Source organism: Cervus elaphus, chromosome 30 (genome assembly GCF_910594005.1).
Source record: "Cervus elaphus chromosome 30, mCerEla1.1, whole genome shotgun sequence".
Lineage (NCBI taxonomy): Eukaryota > Metazoa > Chordata > Mammalia > Artiodactyla > Cervidae > Cervus > Cervus elaphus.
The window spans coordinates 49,541,369-49,560,943 of NC_057844.1; the positions used below are offsets into that span (position 1 = coordinate 49,541,369).

General features: G+C 39.5%; 1 protein-coding gene across 3 annotated transcripts in view; it reads right to left on the minus strand.

Annotated features, from left to right (window-relative positions):
* The window catches only part of TBC1D4 (TBC1 domain family member 4), a 208,112-nt gene that overhangs the window by 5,556 nt on the left and 182,981 nt on the right, over positions 1–19,575 (minus strand). For all 3 annotated transcript variants that reach the window (XM_043892437.1, XM_043892438.1, XM_043892439.1), the window contains 4 exons: positions 18,032–18,276; positions 8,884–9,043; positions 6,076–6,245; positions 1,537–1,713 (listed from right to left, as the gene is read on the minus strand). In XM_043892437.1, coding sequence (XP_043748372.1) covers positions 1,537–1,713; positions 6,076–6,245; positions 8,884–9,043; positions 18,032–18,276 — 752 coding nt within the window. The remainder of the gene's footprint in view (positions 1–1,536; positions 1,714–6,075; positions 6,246–8,883; positions 9,044–18,031; positions 18,277–19,575) is intronic.

A 19,575-nucleotide genomic window follows, 5' to 3' on the forward strand; every position in this document is an offset into this window, starting at 1 on the left:
AACCCCTCTGCTCCCTGGAAGCTTTACTTTCTCACCTCCCCCTCCCCTGATCACACTGAAACCCCACTCCTTGAGGCTTAGATACACAGCACACTTCATATAGGTTACAGACGTGCATTACTTTACACTAAATCACTTATCACATTTGTAAGAGTGCACTGATAAATAAATACATAGTTTATATTCTGAAGTAACTGTGAGAGAGCTCATCCTTAGGTAGGTTGATAAGGAGTCTGGGGCCCTTGAGGAGAAAGGGGCCCAAGGCCTTGGAGAAGGAGAAAGGGGTCCAAGGTTCTCAAGGAGCAGAAAAGGACAAATATTTTTTTCTACATTGCTTTGTCTTAGTCAATATAACAATGCATCTTGCTCAAGGACATGTTTCTCCTTAACAAGAACCTTCTGACTAATCTTGTTATTTTAAGACGTATATTAAATATACATTAATATATATCAGTGGGTCTGATAAGACCTTTCTTCCTATTGTCAGCTCCAATCCTGTTATCTTAAAATGTAAATTGTGGGAGTGGGTCTGGTAAGACCTTTATAACCTTGAGACATTTTTTTGATTTACTGTAATAACCAATTGAAAAAGTATATAACTCCCTTGCTGAGACTAGTGAGGGGGGCACTCTCCGCCCCTCTTCTGATGTCTATGTCAGAAGCTTTCTCTGTCCCTTTTTCACTTTAATAAAACTCTGCTACACAAAAGCTCTTGAGTGATCAAGCCTGGTCCCTGGCTAAATTTTCTTTAGAGATCACAACATTAAGCTATCAGCTGTAAATTCCTTCATGGCAAGGATTACATGTTACCTGTTTTCATTCAATTTTCTCCATTCCATTTCTGTTTTACTGTAGACAGTTCTCATCTTCCCCAATCAGATTTCTAAGAAATAATTGCTAGCTGGTCTCCCTACCTTCTCTCCCCATTCTAATCTGTCCTCATCAAGGTTTTTCCAGATTTACCTTTCTAAAGTATGGTTGAAAAGTTTTGAGAGATTTCTTTCTCAACATGATTAAAAGCTGTGTTCTTCTTCTTGACCCTGAAAGTTATTTACAAATCTGCCTCCATCATGTTTACCCCACTTCTCCCCAACGTAAATCTTAAACGGATTTAAGTTTCCTCTAAATTCTGCCTTACCATGCGGCTTTCAACACTCCCCACTCCTCACTCATTCCTCCCACCAAGCCTCTAGAGTCCAGCTGAAGCCCCAAGACCCCCAGAGCTTTTCCAGTTTCCTCAAGTCAATCCCTCCCAACTTGAACTTAAACCAAACATGTGCAATACCCAGTAAGTTTTGAATCAGATTCTGCTCGGAACTGCCATTTAATTATTTTGTGAGAGGAGATTTTCTCTCCTAACTGATACTTAAATCAGCATGTGCATTTGTAGCCCCCAGGGCACTTGGACACAATGTGATACACAGGTCAACAGTCAGCAATGGCTCAAGGACACCACAGCTCTATCCTTCCTGGTATGGTTCAATGCAGGAGGGGAGGCACTCAAGAGCTTTTTTGGTCAAACTGTTCTCTCTTTACCTGTAATTTTTCTAGAAGGTCCATGTTTTGTCTTTTCAGTTGGCTGTTGGCCCTCTCTAGCTTCTCCATGGGTTCGCTCTCCTCGCAGGCATAGGAAGATTCTTGGAGTTCATCCTGCAGCACGTGATACTCCACCTCATAGGCGTGTAACTGTTTAGAAATATCCATCTCAAAAACCTGCAGTGAACACAGGGGTCAGTCTGACCTTCAGGATGTTCACAAAGATACATCTGTGTATCTAAGTTACATTTCCCAATACTTCTTAATAAGGAACAGCATGACATACCAAACAAAGGGAATTGTAACAACTGTGACTGTCAAATAAGGACAGATGATTTCTATACAATTGAAACAGTCTCATGAGGAGGCCAAGACACTAGAGAAAGTTAATGTCCAAAGATATTTTGCAACCAAAATATACATAATCTAGGAATGGTCTCCCAAAGTGTAGCCTACCAGATAAACATGAGTTACTGAGTAACTCTTATACAAGTTGGAGATCATCTTTGCTGGTTAGTAAGAAAAACTGCATAGGGTATTTCTATAATAATAAGATAAAAAACCCTTCTAATTATTTGTCAAGGAGGGAGAAAGGGCTTGTACTAAATATTTTCATCCATTTTCTAATCCATGCAAGTCTCCTAGAATTCACTAACATATCATAACAGAGAGAGAATCTTTAAAATTGCACACCATGGGAACTATACATACGTATTCAATCACTCAGTCGTGTCCAACTCTGTAACACCATGGACTGTTCCTCTGTCCATGGGGTTTTCCAGGCAACAATACTGGAGTGGGTTGCCATTTCCTTCTCCAGGGGATCTTCCCGACCCAGGGCTCAAACCCACGTCTCTTGCATTGGCAGGTGCATTCTGCAGCACTGAGCCACTTGGGAAGTGGGCACTGTACAGAGCTGTTTAATTGCAGCTGCCTCTGCTGTCCCATATTGTCACCCATTAGGAAGACAGTTTGCTTCGAAGTTAGAGAACAAGTAACTCCTCCTTAGTCTAAACTTGCAAGAGAAAGTCAGCTGCCATTTAAGCATTGGTATCCACATTAACACTGTTGGGAGAGAAGAAACCACAAAAAACTCTCACTGACTTACTTGCACTACTACTATTAGAGATACTTAAATCTTAGAATTGAAGTGATATTTCAAGACAATATGGTTACTCTTTTTAAATAAGCATCTTTTTTCCCCCTACCCAGTGAGTATGAACACAGTGGACTACTATACAACCATCAAAAATGAGAGCATGGATATATTTATTGGCATGCAAAAATGTCCAATACTCTACAAATATTTTAATAAAAAATCATTACACAACAGCAGTACAGTATAACTAGAGATTGTAAGAGTATGTTTAAGATGTTTTAAATCTCAAGTTATTGAGATTTGTAACATTACTTTCTTCTTTGTGCTGTTGTACATTATTTACATTTTTACAGTAAATAAAATTCATCAAAGTCTCCTTTAATATTAACAGTTCATTTTTGTTCAATTGCTAAGTTGTGTCCTACTCTTTGAAACCTACTCTTTGCAGTATGCTGGGTGCCCCAGTCCTTTACTATGTCCCAGAGTTTGCTCAGATTCATGTCCTTTGAGTCAGTGATGCTATTTATCCATGTCATCCTCTGCTGTCCCCTTCACCTCCTGCCTTCAATCTTTCTCAGCATCAGGGTCTTTTCCAATGAGTCAGCTCTTCACATCAGCTGGCCAAAGTATTATTCCATAGTTAATCAATTCTATTGGCTAGGAAGTTATCTCTAATATCAAATCCAAATCTACCAGCCTATAACTTCTATCAAATAACCATAGTAATAATCTCTAAAGCTAGGCAATTCCCTCATTAATCTTGGAAAAGAGAGGTGATCTAATTTCAAATCAGACCTCATCTCTCTCTAAAACCACAATCTCTGACTACTTGCCAGCCCCAAAAGATATTTCTTAAGAATTAGGGAGTAAGTGAATATGTAAATAAAATTTATATTTTTCTATTTCCAGAGCATCTTCACAAATAAAAAATATTCACAGGTATTTACAGAATAATCTACTTGTGATTTCAATTCCACACATGTGGTAGAAAGAAAGTTTTACAGGTAATAAAATGAGTTCTTGTTATAGACTGAATGATACAAAATTCTTCAGCTGAGTTGGTTACATTTACCCCTAAAAACAATGCTATTTCCATTCTGTAGAGAAAGAAGTTGAGACTCAGAAAGGTTGCCCTCACTTGCCCAAAGTCACACAGCTAGTAGATAGCTGAACAGTAGCATAAGATCTCACTCCCTTTCTCTTAGTCTAAACTCTGTCTTTTATCTGCTATCCCAAGGGCCTCTTGGAAAGGGGTAAATTTTATCAGTACTCATAAGGCATGATTGCTTCATTTACAAATCTGGTCTTGAGTATATTCATGTTATCTGAACAACAATATATAACTGCCACTTACCTGGTCCCTATGAAGAATGAGGGACTAGGTATATGATATGCTGATTACCCTCCATTTGCTTCCATTCTCTGCCCTCATTCATTCTTGGTACCCTAGGAGGCAGACCCCTCTGACCTGCATTCCCCACACTTTCCTTCCTGCTGACTTCTGGTTTAGTTCAGCTCAGTTGAGTTGTTCAGTCATGTCTGACTCTTTGTGACCCCATGGACTGCAGCACACCAGGCCTCCCTGTCCATCACCAACTCCTGGAGTTTACTCAAACTCATGTCCATTGAGTTGGTGACGCCATCCAACCATCTCATCCTCTGATGTCCCCTTCTCCTCCTGCCTTCAATCCTTCTCAGCATCAGGGTCTTTTCCAGTGAGTCAGTTCTTTGCATCAGGTGGCCAAAGTTTTAGAGTTTCAGCTTCAGCATCAGTCCTTCCAATGAATATTCAGGACCAATTTCCTTTAGGATGGACTGGTTGGATCTCCTTGCAGTCCAAGGGACTCTCAAGAGTCTTCTCCAACACCACAGTTCAAAAATATCAGTTCTTCGGCAGTCATCTTTCTCTATAGTCCAACTCTCACATCTATACATGACTACTGGAAAAACCATGGCTTTGACTAGACGGACCTTTGTTGGCACAGTAATGTCTCTGCTTTTTAATATGCTGTCTAGGTTGGTCATAGCTTTTCTTCCAAGGAGCAAGCATCTTTTAATTTCATGGCTGCAATCACCATCTGCAGGAATTGTGGAGCCCCCCAAAATAAAGTCTTCACTATTTCCACTGACTCCCCATCTATTTGCCATGAAGTAATGGGACCAGATGTCATGATCTTAGTTTTCTGAATGTTGAGTTTTAAGCCAGCTTTTTCACTCTCTTCTTTGACTTTCATCAAGAGGCTCTTGAGTTCTTCTTCGCTTTCTGCCATAAGGGTGGTGTCATCTGCATATCTGAGGTTATTGATAACTCCCCTGACAATCTTATTCCAGCTTGTGCTTCATCCAGCCCAGCGTTTCGCATGACTTCTGGTTGGGTACAGCCAATGGCGAAGGTCATCAGGAGATCAAATGGGGCAGAAGAAAGGTGGGTAACTTCTTCCCCGCTCCTTCCCTGTCTTGCTCACCAAGAGCACAGAACCTCCAGAGAGCCTGCCTCCAGACTTCCGGCACTCATGCGGCCTGGCAGCACCATCACATCCTCCCTCTCCCGATGCAGTGCCAGGGATGTGAACCGTTCCCTCTGTCACTGGTCCCTAAGCACCTGGACATCGTGTCTTCTTCCCTTAACCTTGCCTGCACTCCTGTAAATGGTACCCTCCCTTGAGTTACTGGAGGTAGACTCTGTTTCCTGCAAGGGACCCTGACTAATAAAGCAAGTCTCATTTAAGCCTCACAAAACCTCTTGGGTCAGAACTGTCCCATTTTGCAGGTGAGAACACTAGGGTTCAGAAGGTTATAGTGACAAGACAGACAACTAACAAAAGATCTGGAAGTTGATGGGGAATCCAAGATTGTCTAATTCCAGTCTTAATTCCTGTCATGTGTACTCCTTATATATTCTAAAATAGAATCGGTGGTTCAGACGGTAAAGAATCTGCCTGCCAACGCAGGAGACTCAGGTTCGATCCCTGGGTATGGAAGATCCCCTAGAGAAGGGAATGGCAACCCACTCCAGTATTCTTACCTGGGAAATCCCATGGATAGAGAAGCCTAGTGGGCTGCAGTCCACGGAATCATAAAGAGTCAGACACAACTAAGTGACTAACACACACAACAATATTACAAAGCTAAGTGAGTCTCAGCTTATGCATTTGTTAGGTCTTCCTAATTCTCTCAGTTCTACCTTCAGTCTTACCACCGATCTAAACTGAAAAACTCATGAATCATCACAGGCAAGGACTGAATCACCTTGCCTGGGCACAGCCACACGACGTCACAAGGAGAAACTACACAACAGCTTCATTTCTAGATAAAATGTATCTGATCAAATTTAAAAACGGTCAAGCAAAATACATGCTTATGCTAAAACATTTAGTAATATAATTAGTAGAGAAACTGCTATATAATTTTAAACCTTATTATTATCATTTAAATCATACCTGGGTGATTATTTTTTCCATTTCAGATGAATTCATATCGGGGAGTGTGACTTTAAGGAATTCAACAATATTTTCAAAGTTTTCACATTCCATTATGAGTGTCTCTTGGTTGCTCAGCAGGCTTAGGGCAACCTTAAATATAACTTCAGTTCCCTGAAGAAAAATAATATCTGAAAAAAAAAAGATATATAATTTTCATGATCAAAATTAAGCCTCTACTATTGTAAAAAGTGACCTCTGTGTGTTAATGGGTTTTTTTGAGTGGCTGTGTGTGTGTGTGTGTCTGTGTGTGTGTGTGTGTAGTGGTTGTTTTAATTACTACAACAGAACCACAGAATATTTTGCAAAATAAAACTGGTCAAATTAGCCTAGATTTGAAATAAATAATAATATGACCAAAACAAATAAACAGTTGTTTAACTATTCTTCTTACTTATTTAAGAACCTCAGATAAGGTCAGGGTAAAAAGAAAAGATAAATTATGTATTTGTTTGTCCACATATTTATAATTTTTAGTTGCAAATTTAATGGAGACTGATATTTAGATTTTCTTCATGAGGAGAATACAAAAACAAATCAACAAAATCAATAGCTTAGGATTATTTAAACTCTAGTTACCATAATAAAAAACTACAAGAACCAGTTAATATGTAATTAAACCTGTACTAGAGAAAAAAACTAAAGAAAAAAAACTTTAAAAGAAAAATCAAAATCAGTGTATAACCTAAATCAGAAGAGAAAAAGAAAGGCTACCCTAACTCTGAAAGTGAAACTGAAGGTGCTCTGTCTTGTCCAACTCTTTGTGACCCCATGGACTGTAGCCTACCAGGCTCCTCTGTCCTTGGGATTTTCCAGGCAAGAGTACTGGAGTGGGTTGCCATGTCCTTCTCTGGAGATCTACCTGACCCAGGGATCGAATCCAAGTCTCCTGCAATGCAGGCAAACGCTTTACGTCTGAGCCACCAGGGCCTCGCCCTAACTCTGAACTTTGCTCCAAACAAATGTAAACACACAATAGTTTTGAAAAGTACTAAATAGTTTTGTATGAGCGTTCCTCTCAATCCATGCCATTCTATAGTCAGTAATAAACAAGAGGGGGTTGTTAAAAGTGAGGGAACCATGAAACAGTCACTTCAAACATGGTCATTCTTCTTGCTCACACATCTTTCCCTTTGCTGACAGTCTCTGTTCTTCGCTCAGTTCTAAGAATGGAGTGGCCATTGCAGAGCTGACAGCATCATTCATATTCTCTTAGCAAAAAACAGATGACTGGGGAGATATGTTTCCTGAATTCAAGCTTCCTAGGTTAAGTCAGAGAGAGATACCCTAAATATCATTTTAGATTTGATAAGCTATTTCCTGATAAGAAAATATATAAATGAAAGGATTTATAGAATACTATAAATTATAAATCCTATAAATATAGAGTCCTATGAATAGGAACCCAAGCTCCAAAGAAGACTTCCCTGGAGAAAAAGCAATCGTGTACACTCAATAAAAAAATGGAAATTTGCTAAATATTTGATTCTGGGCATCCTCGTTTTACTCATTTGTTGCACTTTGTCTATAAATTGTGTCCACGCTAACGCAGTGTCTAATTTGTAAAACCACAGCCCCCAGTAAGAATGACACGGTTCACTGTAACCTGGTGTTATGTATACATATTACATGTATTAATATATCTTCAGGCTTCCCTGGTGGCTCAGATGGTAAAGAATCTGGCCACAATGCAGGAGACCTGGGTTCAATCCCTGGGTTGGGAAGATCCCCGGGAGGAGGATATATCTTCAAATTTGAAGTTTCTCCAAATAACATTTTTTCCCCTATAACTGATATATTCTCTTCATTCTATTTTAGTTCATTTTTTTAAATCCTGGTAATGACCTACAATCAGGCCAATACTTACAATTTGACTAAGAGCTCTAATTTGGCAAAAGCACAGTTATAAACACTGTCTACTTGCACTATGGGTACCAGATAGATGAGTGGAACATAAAAACTGGAAGCCTCTTCTAAGGTCATCAAGCTCTTAACATTAGAATAAACCTCTGGTAAAGAGTAGTTTTTTAAAAAGCTGGTTTGCTTTTTAAATAACAGATTTAGACAAACCTAACTAAAGAGGTGTGATAGATTTAAAAGCCTCATAAGGTAACATAAGCTGTGTTACACTCTCTTTTTACTACACTGTGGAGCAAAGTGGCAACTCAACAACTTGCCCTGGGTCCAACCAGCTGTGCACCCAGGGTTGGAGATGGGCACCACCCCTGTACTGGCATGACAGAAGGGCGCTTAAAGCAATAAAACAGGAATTCCAATTACCTTGTTAACAATAAAAAGTCACATTAACAAGTGCCATTAGAAACAACATTGAAAGACGTGCTTCCATTAACCCAGTCAGAGAACATGTTTCTCTGTGTTTTGAATCCAGGTTGAAGAGGACAATGGGGAAGGAAAAACAAAAGCAGTAGGAAAGATGTATATAAAAATCTGAAAAAATTATACAGTAGAAATCCTTAGTTCATATTTTTTAAAAATTATACTGTGATTTTTTAGGTATAAATGAAAATAAGAATTCCATTATAGTTTACTCAAATACAGGAGCTCAACTCTTCTTTCCCTTTGCATTTCAATTTAAGACCAATATGGTTTCAAATTACTCTCAGAATGGAGCCAGGCATATTTATTAAATTCCATTAGCAATTTGTGATTCTGTGTGATGCTAGATAAAACAATTGGAGCACCTTATGGCTAGAAGCATACCCCTTGGAATAAATAACACTGTTCCAATTGATCATCGGCATCTCTTACCAAACACTCTGGCTACAAATCCTAATGGAAATTGAGAGGCAAACAATGTCAGGAACCAGGGGGCAGCATAAAGGCTGGGGCTGATTTCATTTTCTTCAAGATGATTGTAGAGATCTCTGTGATAATCATGAAGGAGCCTGGACAGCTGGTACATTTGAATCTAAAGTTAATTTGGAGAAGAAAAATAAAATATTATGCATTTATCTGAGTACACATAAAATACTGTTTAACTTCATTACTCTAATATTTAATAACTAATTCATGTATATTAGAGAAACAAAAGCAGTATTGTTTTTTTATTATGTTAAAGTTGACAGATCCAAGTTCATTTAACTGAGATCATAAAGCAAGTCACTGTAAGTCCATCTACGACTAGAGAGCACATTTCTCTATCATGTGTGTTTTGGTATTGCCATGTATACATGGAAATGGTAATTATTCCTTCTGTAGGAAAGTATGGCTTTTGGAATTTAATCACAACTGTCCCGGTTCAGGACTCTCATGGAAGGTCCATTCTAATTTCAGGCCAGTTCCAGAAAAGCTTCCACTTAAAAGAATCTACCACATTCTAGTTTAGAGGCAAGACCTTGTCTCTCTTTGCTGGGTCCAGCATTGAATTTATGACAGAACCCACCAGGCAATCTGCACTGCTAGGATACTGCACTGCTTAGAAGGATAAGGAGCCAGAAACCTGAGCTGCGATTTCTAAGATATTCCAGCAGCATATTTTCTCTTGACAAAGGAGATTAAAGCAAAAAGTGCAGTCCGAATGTTTATAGTACTGAAAGAAATTATTTTACTTGGCTACTGAGCTGATTACTCATATTTAAAAAAATTATAAAGACAGCTTATAGTAACCTTTAAAGTCTTACATGTGGGTAGTTAAAAGTACAGCAGTAGCAAATAATAAACAAATCTATGATTTGTGCTTTAATTTAAACTTTTATCTACACAGTAACAGGTTGAGTTGTGAGTCCTTAATCAGTTATATCAGCTTAACTTTTTGGTGTGAAATACATTCAACATTTTCCTATATCTAGCAGATATCTAGATATCATCAAAATATCATTCTTAAGTAGTATAAAAACGGCTTAAAATAACCAACTATATTATGAATTCAACTGTTTTTAAGAGCATAAAACTAAAAATCAAAGTACTCTACACAAATATAGCAAATGTTTGATCTCTATCTGTGGAAACTAAGGTTCCACACAAGCTGTAAAAGGAAAGAAGTAAAGAGCCACTGGAAATCATAAATATAAAATAAGTTTAGCAACAGTCAAGCAAAGAGGTTAAAAAAATGAGATTATAATCTCATTAAGTCATGTTGAAAAAACATCATAATTTATTTCCATTAGGCCACTTACAGTTTAGAAACTAGACATACTGGCTCTAAGTATTGGTGGTGTTGGTAGTACAAAAATCAAAAACATCTAATTAGCAGAATAAAAAGAAAGCTTATCATCAAAAACATTCTGTCCTTGTTCATCCAATATCTTAACACAGAAGCAATATGGTTTTTTTTTTCCTTTTTAGTAGAACCTTATTTTTTCCCTACATTCTAAACTGGGGGTTAAGAATATTTCTTCCATCAAGGTATATTTACATTAAATTTCTTTTGACAAATAAAATATAATTCAGTCTTCCTCCCAAAGAAACTTTCATAACAAGATGCCATTTGCTAATAATACATAATTTTTCAATTCTATCTTAGAGATAACATGAAAATCTTCCAATGGAAGAGACAGAACTGGAGGAAGGGAGATGCAGAGACTGGGGGAGAAAAAGCAGAGACCAAAGACTTCAGATAAAAAGATGCTTTACACTTAGCACAGAAAAAGGAAGACACAAATATCATGGGCTGTCCATAGTTAAAAGAGCCCTCGACCACCTCATTTTACAGATAAGGTGAGTGCCTGCTGGAGAGAAGGAAAGATATACCCATTTGAATGCACAGTTCCAAAGAATAGCAAGGAGAGATAAGAAAGCCTTCCTCAGTGATCAATGCAAAGAAACAGAAGAAACCCAATACAAAGAAAGAACAGGGGAAGACCAGAGATCTCAAGAAAATTAGAGATACCAAGGGAACATTTCATGCAAAGATGGGCTCATTAAAGTACAGAAATGGTACGGACCTAACAGAAGCAGAAGATGTTAAGAAGAGGTGACAAGAATACACAGAAGAAATATACAAAAAAGATGTTCATGACCCAGATAATCACGATGGTGTGATCACTCACCTAGAGCCAGACATCCTGGAATGCGAAGTCAAGTGGGCCTTAGGAAGCATCACTATGAACAAAGCTAGTGAAGGTGATGGAATTCCAGTTGAGCTATTTTAAATCCTAAAAGATGATGCTGTGAAAGTGCTGCACTCAATATGCCAGCAAATTTGGAAAACTCAGCAGTGGCCACAGGACTGGAAAAGGTCACTTTTCATTCCAATCCCAAAGAACAGCAATGCCAAAGAATGCTCAAACTACCACACAACTGCACTCATCTCACACGCTAGCAAAGTAATGCTCAAAATTCTCCATGCCAGGCTTGAACAGTATGTGCACCGTGAACTTTCAGATGTTCAAGCTGGATTTAGAAAAGGCAGAGGAACAAGAGATCAAATTGCCAACATCCGTTGGATCACTGATAAAACGAGAGTTCCAGAAAAACATCTACTTCTGCTTTATTGACTACGCCAAAGCCTTTGATTATGTGAGTCACAACAAACTGGAAAATTCTTCAAGAGATGGGAATACCAGACCACCTGACCTGTCTCCTAAGAAATCTGTATGCAGGTCAAGAAGCAACAGTTAGAACTGGACATGGAACAACAGACTGGTTCCAAATCGGGAAAGGAGTACATCAAGGCTGTATATTGTCACTCTGCTTATTTAACTTATATGCAGAGTACATCATGAGAAATGCTGGACTGAATGAAGCACAAGCTGGAATCAAGACTGCTCAGAGAAATATCAATAACCTCAGATATGCAAGTGACACCACTCTTCTGGCAGAAAGTGAAGAAGAACTCAAGAGCCTCTTGATGAAAGTGAAAGACAGTGAAAAAGTTGGCTTAAAGCTCAACATTCAGAAAACTAAGATCATGGTATCTGGTCCCAACACTTCATGGCAAATAGATGGGGAAACAATGGAAACAGTGAGAGACTTTATTTTGGGGGGCTCTAAAATCACTGCAGATGGTGACTGCAGCCATGAAATTAAAAGATGTTTGCTCCTTGGAAGAAAAGTTATGACCAAACTAGACAGCATATTAAAAAGCAGAGATATTCCTTTTCCAACAAAGGTCCACCTAGTCAAAGCTTTGGTTTTTCCAGTAGTCATGTATGGATGTGAGAGTTGGACTATAAAGAAAGCTGAATGCTGAAAAATTGATGCTTCTGAACTGTGGTGTTGGAGAAGACTCTTGAGAGTCCCTTGGACTGCAAGGAGATCCAACCAGTCCATCGTAAAGGAAATCAGTCCTGAATATTCATTGGAAGGATTGATGCTGAAGCTGAAACTCAAAAACTTTATCTACCTGATGCAAAGAACTGACTCTCTGGAAAAGACCCTGATGCTGGGAATGATTGAAGGTGGGAGGAAAAGGGGACGACAGATTTTGAGATGGTTGGATGGTATCACTGACTCAATGGACATGAGTTTGAGTAAGCTCCGGGAGTTGGTGATGGACAGGGAAGCCTGGCGTGCTGCAGTCCATGGGGTTGCAAAGTCAGACATGACTGAGCGACTGAACTGAATTGAACTGCTGTGCCCAAGCTCACACCATGCAGGTAATCAGAAATCCCATCAAGTGATCCCAAGCCTGTTGCCACTTCCAGTTCCGAACATCAGACTGATTGGAAAAGAAACACTTTCTGTTCTAGAAAGTAGAAAAGTGTTGCTTCTCAGTTTACAAACCAAAAGGCTCTATTTTCCAGTTAAGATTCCCAGTCTCATGCCCGCTAAGAACACTATCCCCAAAGATTCTTAAACATCTTCATTTTCATAACTACAGACAGGAAATATTTCTTGGTAATTGCAGGTGATATTAAATCAACATATAAATCCAGTGTATATGAATTTTTATAATGTCAAATTGATGAGGAATTTCTTCAAATTGGAAAAAGGTTGCATTTTTAAAGTGATATCTGTATCTACCCTTTTAATTTATGAATCAAGACCATGCGACTCCTTTCTTTGAAATTATAATGGCAGATTCTAAACTGTTACTTCTGAAAATCAAAGCTACTGCATTCTTACAAGGGTACGAAATGCTTCCTATCCAATATGGCACAGTAAACTATTTAGAAATAAAGTAAAAAATAAAACCTTCCATAGTCATCACTATTTCACTTGGAGAATGTTTATAGACCTACGAATAGTCCTCAACTAGGAATCAACTGTCAGCTGGTAAAGAATCCGCCTGCAAGGCCGGAAACCTGGGTTCGATCCCTGGGTTGGGAAGGTCCCCTGGGAAAGGGAAAGGCTACCAACTCCAGTATCCTGGCCTGGAGAATTCCATGAACTGTGTTAAGTCCATGGGGTCACAGAGTTGGACACGATTGAGAGACTTTCACTTTCATGAAAGTGAAAGTCTGAGGTCAGGGGCGGCAGCCGAGAGGAACAAACCCACCTCCAAGGAGCAGTGGCTACGGGGCACAGGAGGGCGGAGAGGAGCTACTCCACGTTCAAGGTCAGGAGGGGCGGCCGTGAGGAGATACCCCTCGTCCAAGGTAAGAGAAACCCAAGTAAGAAGGTAGGTGTTGCAAGAGGGCATCAGAGGGCAGACACACTAAAACCATAATCACAGAAAACTAATCAATCTGATCACAGGACCACAGCCTTGTCTAACTCAATGAAACTAAGCCATGCCGTGTGGGGCCACCCAAGACGGGCGGGTCATGGTGGAGAGGTCTGATAGAATGTGGTCCACTGGAGAAGGGAATGGCAACCCACTTCAGTATTCTTGCCTTGAGAACCCTATGAACAGCATGAAAAGGCAAAATGATAGGATACTGAAAGAGGAACTCCCCAGGTCAGTAAGTGCCCAATATGCTACTGGAGATCAGTGGAAAAATAACTCCAGAAAGAACGAAGGGATAGAGCCAAAGCAAAAACAATACCTAGTTATGGTTGTGACTGGTGACAGAAGCAAGGTTCAATGCTGTAAAGAGCAATATTGCATAGGAACATGGAATGTTAGGTCCATGAATCAAGGCAAATTGGAAGTGGTCTAACAGGAGATGGCAAGATTGAACGTCGACATTCTAAGAATCAGTGAACTAAAATGGACTAGAATGGGTGAATTTAACTCAGATGACCATTATATCTACTACTGTGGACAGGAATCCCTTAGAAGACATGGAGTAGCCATCATGGTAAGCAAAAGAGTCTGAAATGCAGTACTTGGATGCAATCTCAAAAATGACAGAATGATCTCTGTTCGTTTCCAAGGCAAACCATTCAATATCACGGTAATCCACGCCTATGCCCCAACCAGTAATGCTGAAGAAGCTGAAGTTGAACGGTTCTATGAAGACCTGCAAGACCTTTTAGAACTAACACCCAAAGAAGATGTCCTTTTCATTATAGGGGACTGGAATGCAAAAGTAGGAAGTCAAGAAACACCTACAGTAACACGCAAATTTGGCCATGGAGTACAGAATGAAGCAGGGCAAAGGCTAATAGAGTTTTGGCAACAAAACGCACTGGTCATAGCAAACACCCTCTTTCAACAACATAAAAGAAGACTTTACACATGGACATCACCAGATGGTCAACACTGAAATCAGATTGATTATGTTCTTTGCAGCCAAAGATGGAGAAGCTCTATACAGTCAGCAAAAACAAGACCAGGAGCTGACTGTGGCTCAGATCATGAACTCCTTATTGCCAAATTCAGACTGAAATTGAAGAAAGTGGGGAAAACCACTAGACCATTCAGCTATGACCTAAATCAAATCCCTTATGACTATACAGTAGAAGTGAGAAATAGATTTAAGGGACTAGATCTGATAGAGTGCCTGATGAACTATGGATGGAGGTTCATGACATTGTACAGGAGACTGGGATCAAGACCATCTCCAAGGAAAAGAAATGCAAAAAAGCAAAATGGTTGTCTAAGGAGGCCTTACAAATAGCTGTGAAAAGAAGAGAAGCAAAAAGCAAAGGAGAAAAGGAAAGATATTTCCATTTGAATGCAGAGTTCCAAAGAATAGCAAGGAGAGATAAGAAAGCCTTACTCAGTGAGCAATGCAAAGAAATAGAGGAAAACAACAGAATGGGAAAGACTAGAGATCTCTTCAAGAAAATTAGAGATACCAAGGGAACATTTCATGCAAAGATGGGCTCAATAAACGACAGAAATGGTATGGACCTAACAGAAGCAGAAGATGTTAAGAAGAGGTGGCAAGAATACACAGAAGAACTGCACAAAAAAGATCTTCATGACCCAGATAATCACGATGTGTGATCACTCACCTAGAGCCAGACATCCTGGAATGCGAAGTCAAGTGGGCCATAGAAAGCATCACTACTAACAAAACTAGTGGAGGTGATAGAATTCCAGCTGAGCTATTTCAAATCCTGAAAGATGATGCTGTGAAGGTGCTGCACTCAATATGCCAGCAAATTTGGAAAACTCAGCAGTGGCCACAGGACTGGAAAAGATCAGTTTTCATTCCAATCCCAAAGAAAGGCAATGCCAAAGAATGCTCAAACTACCACACAATTGCACTCATCTCACACGCTAGTAAAGTATTGCTCAAAATTCTCCAAGCCAGGCTTCAGCAATAAGTGAACCTTGAACTTTCAGATGTTCAAGCTGGTTATAGAAAAGGCAGCGGAACCACAGATCAAATTGCCACCATTCACTGGATCATTGAAAAAGTAAGAGAGTTCCAGAAAAACATCTATTTATGCTTTACTGACTATACCAAAGTCTTTGACTGTGTGGATCACAATAAACTGTGGAAAATTCTGAAAGAGATGGGAATACCAGATCATCTGACCTGCCTCTTAAGAAATCTATACGCAGGTCAAGAAGCAACAGTTAGAACTGGACATGGAACAACAGACTGGTTCCAAATAGGAAAAGGAGTATGTCGAGGCTGTATATTGTCACCCTGCTTATTTAACTTATATGCAGAGTACATCATGAGAAACACTGGGCTGGAAGAAGCACAAGCTGGAATCAAGATTGCTGGGAGAAATATCAATAACCTCAGATATGCAGATGACACCACCCTTAATGGCAGAAAGTGAAGAAGAACTAAAGAGCCTCTTGATGAAAGTGAAAGAGGAGAGTGAAAAAGTTGGATTAAAGCTCAACATTCAGAAAACTAAGATCATGGCATCTGGTCCCATCATTTCATGGGAAATAGATGGGGAAACACTGGAAACAGTGTCAGACTTAATTTTTTTGGGCTCCAAAATCACTGCAGATGGTGACTGCAGCCATGAAATTAAAAGACGCTTATTCCTTGGAAGGAAAGTTATGACCAACCTAGATAGCATATTAAAAAGCAGAGACATTACTTTGCCAACAAAGGTCCATCTAGTCAAGGCTATGGTTTTTCCAGTGGTCATGTATGGATGTGAGAATTGGACTGTGAAGAAAGTTGAGTGCCGAAGAATTGATGCTTTTGAACTGTGGTGTTGGAGAAGACTCTTGAGAGTCCCTTGGACTGCAAGGAGATCCAACCAGTCCATCCTAAAGCAGATCAGTCCTGGGTGTTCATTGGAAGGACTGATGCTGAAGCTGAAACTCCAATACTTTGGCCACCTCATGCCAAGAGTCGACTCACTGGAAATGACCCTGATGCTGGGAGGGATTGGGGGCAGGAGGAGAAGGGGACGACAGAGGATGAGATGGTTGGATGGCATCACCGATTCCATGGACATGAGTTTCAGTAGACTCCAGGAGCTGGTGATGGACAGGGAGGCCTGGCGTGCTGCGATTCATGGGGTCACAAAGAGTCAGACACGACTGAGCGACTGAACTGAACTGACCCTGAAATCAGGATTTCTGTATAGCCTTCATAAGAACTCACAGGTAAAACCCACCATTGAGAGCAAAGCCCTATCTCCCTGCCAAAAATTCTATTTTGAAGAAGTATTAATAATAAAAAATGGAGCACTCCCTCTCCACCCATTCGCTCAAGAAAATGCCACTTACTGTAACATTCATAAAGTGAAAATAAAGTCCCGTTTTGCCCAAGGATTGGTAAGATTGAAACACTACGTGTACAAACTGGTCACTGGGAACCAGGAAAAAGTATACTTTAAAAGCACTTTAAAATATTTTAGTTCTTATCTAAAGTATGATATTAGACGAACTTGGCATCATGTCTACCTCATTTCACGGGAGGACAACCTTGACATATTTTTCTCTTTAAAGTATTCCTTTATATTTTTATGTCTGAAAGCTTTAAATTCAAGGTAGTGGTTGTTTAAGATATCGTATCTACAGTGAAAATTTGAACTTTTTGTTTGAAAACAGCACACTAAGGAAAGTGAAGTTTAAACTAGAGAGGAGAAATATATAAATAGAATGCTTGAAATGTAACAATGGCAGTGAACACACTACCTAACTGAAAAATCTTAATGTTCTTCTTCAGAACATAAGAAAAGCAGACTGAGAAAGCACCACTGGACACTGAATACCTTTTCCTCTATAAAGCCCTGTCTACTATTAAGTTAAGGTGGGAGGGAGACAGAAAGTTTGAGAAGAAACACGATATAGTTATCTGCCATTGATGCACTCAACATAAAAGAATAAGACATTATAATTTTAGATTTTTAAATAAAAGATCTATGATTGTTTTCAACTGATAAGGTGAGGGAAAGTGAGTAAAGATGATACTTTCTCCAGGCAACCAGTAGATTTAGGAAATAGGGACTTGAGGACACACTCGAATGGCTTATTTATCTGCTTCAGAAACTGTGGAAAAGTTACTCTGCATATGGGTGTCAGACACTTACAGGTTTAGCAAAATCGCAAATCCCACACTAAAACCATGAACTAAAACATGCCTCTTCATTTATCCACGTTCCGAGACAATGGGCCCAAATTTCTTTAAATCTTCACTGTAAATCAGAAGAGGGCTCCGCTAAGATTTTTACCCACTTCTTGTGAAGAACCACCACTCACCTGCAGCGACATCATGTCAGGTCGGTACTGCTTGCGGAAGCCCAGGTCATACATGAGGAATTTCAACATTTCAAAGGCTTGCTCTTCACTCATGTGCAGAAGCAAGACTCCAGCCACAAAGCTGATCCCCTGACAGTAACCCACTTCTTTGTCCAGTAATGAGTAGGCTTTCAAGAGATTAAAGAGTGACAGCTGCCCTGCCCCAAGCTGTGCTGAAAAGTAAGGATGAGTAGGAAATGTTCTCCCTGCAGAAGAAAAAAGAAAAATATTTTTGAGATGCCCTGATGCTTTGGAGTCCAGAGTGAAACTGCAATTAAGCAATTTCAATGAATGAATCAATGCTCTTTTCCAATACTGAATACTGCCTGGAGTACTTACCCCTCTAACTGAGTCTTTCTCCCTCTAGAGAGTCCCAAGTCCTGCCTGCCAGACCATCACCCCATCCCCATGTATATGATAGAGGAGCAAATAACTGATGCTAATAAGCACTTATTTTGGGGGGGGGGGGGTAGTTCATTAACAAATCAAAGACATATTCAGGAAAGATCTCAGGGAATAGAATATAAAACTTATTCTGATTGTAAATCAAGGCTAATTCTAAGTTCACATAGAAACCACCCACTAACTGAAATCAAACCAGTCAATCCTAAAGGAAATCAATCCTGAATATCCACTGGAAGGACTGAAGCTGAAGCTCCAGTACTTTAGTCAGCTGATGCAAAGAGCTGACTCATTGGAAAAGACCCTGATGCTGGGAAAGATTGAAGGCAAAAGGAGAAGGGGAAGATTGGGGATGAGATTATTTGATAGCATCCCTGACTTAATGGACATGAATTTGAGCAAACTCCGAGAGATACAGGAAGACAAAGGAGTCTGGTGTGCCACAGTCCACGGGGTCACAAAGAGTTGAACACAATTTAGCGATGAACTACAACTGAAATCGGAATTCTACAGATGGTATCATATAATTAAAGAAGAAATCTTAGCAGTCCATAGCAGATTCCTTCCTGCTTTTCTTATGTTATGACAGACGAGGGACTTTTTCGGGTTGTTTTCTTTTATAATCAGTCTATCATTCAGGAAATACCCCAGTTTTTGTTTGTTTGTTTTTTTTCAAGTATTTTTGACTTTCTGTTTCTTAAACCACCTCCATGCATGAGTTGGACACGACTGAGTGACTGAACTGAACTGAACTGAACCATGAGCCATGCAGACCTCTTTTCTTTTCAGTATAATCCAAAAAGGTCAAGGATAGTGAAGGGCCAAGCTGATTTAAAATAAATTCCCCTCTAAAATTCACTTCTGTGTACCAAATTACCAAAGAGACACTTCAGCAAGCAAGTTAGTCCTGGATCAAAAAAGTTGGTACTAACCACTGAAACAAACCCATCTTCACCCCTAAAGCTGTATACAGTGGTTTGGGACTTTCCTTGTGTCATGAAAATGAAGGGAGTGTTAGCTTCCTTGTGCAATGATTACTCATGACAGTTAGAACTTATAAGAAGGCCAGATTTTTTAATGTTTTCCACCAGATTTGCTTAAAA